The sequence below is a fragment of the Buceros rhinoceros genome, unplaced genomic scaffold, assembly GCF_000710305.1.
Source record: "Buceros rhinoceros silvestris isolate BGI_N320 unplaced genomic scaffold, ASM71030v1 scaffold24252, whole genome shotgun sequence".
Lineage (NCBI taxonomy): Eukaryota > Metazoa > Chordata > Aves > Bucerotiformes > Bucerotidae > Buceros > Buceros rhinoceros.
The window spans coordinates 1095-1832 of record NW_010397462.1 but is presented as its reverse complement, the minus strand read 5'-3'; the positions used below and the strand labels follow the sequence as shown (position 1 = coordinate 1832).

General features: G+C 61.7%; 1 protein-coding gene across 1 annotated transcript in view; it reads right to left on the bottom strand.

Moving 5' to 3' along the window:
* FKBP8 (FK506 binding protein 8, 38kDa) overlaps positions 1-738 on the bottom strand; it is a gene marked incomplete at its 3' end in the record, with an annotated part of 4205 nt that overhangs the window by 2380 nt on the left and 1087 nt on the right. The window contains exons 4-5 of the mRNA XM_010146278.1: positions 481-659; positions 293-370 (exon numbers count right to left, since the gene is read on the bottom strand). Coding sequence (XP_010144580.1) covers positions 293-370; positions 481-659 — 257 coding nt within the window. The remainder of the gene's footprint in view (positions 1-292; positions 371-480; positions 660-738) is intronic.

Genomic DNA, 738 nt, shown 5'->3' with positions numbered 1-738 from the left:
ACCGATGCCGCGGAGGGTTGGGGTGGGGCCCGGCGAGTCCTGCCACTGCGAGGACCAAAGGGCAAAGAGCGATCTCGCAACACGGAGATAAGGAACCCACCAGCACAGCCAAGCTCCAACGCTGCACCTCAGGGCGGATCACCCCACAGCTGCCCAGGCCCCGGGGGCTACTTCCAGCCTCCCTTCAAGGAGGAAACTCAGAACACTACAAGGGGGCTTCAGCCTGCCGTGGGGGACACCGAGATTTGCGGGGACACAACAGGAGCGTCCTGTGGCCCGCACAGCAGCCTACCTTGTTCGAAGGCTCCAGCTTCAACGCTGCCTTCAGGATGGGGATGGCCTCTCTGTATTCACCCTGCTGAGCCAGGACCTGAGGGCGAGATACGGACTGAGCAGGACGGCTGAAGCCTGTCCCTCGTTCCTGCCCTCTGTCACACCCTGGAGAAGGGACAGCAGCACCTGCAGCATGCCCAGCCTCACCTTGCCCTTTCGGAAGAGAGCCTTGATGTTCCCCGGCTGGTGCTCCAGGACGAGGTTACAGGACTTGAGGGCCGCCTCGTAATGGTCCAGTTTCAGCTGAGAAGCCGCCAGGTTGTTGAGGCATTTCACCTTCACGTCCAACAGCTCAGACTCCTCGTCCGGGCTGAAGTCAACTGCAAAGACCCCGGGTCTGAGTTACAGTGGGCAAGGAGCCCAGCGCCTCTCGCTGGGTGGGAGGTACCTCGCTCATACCTTTTG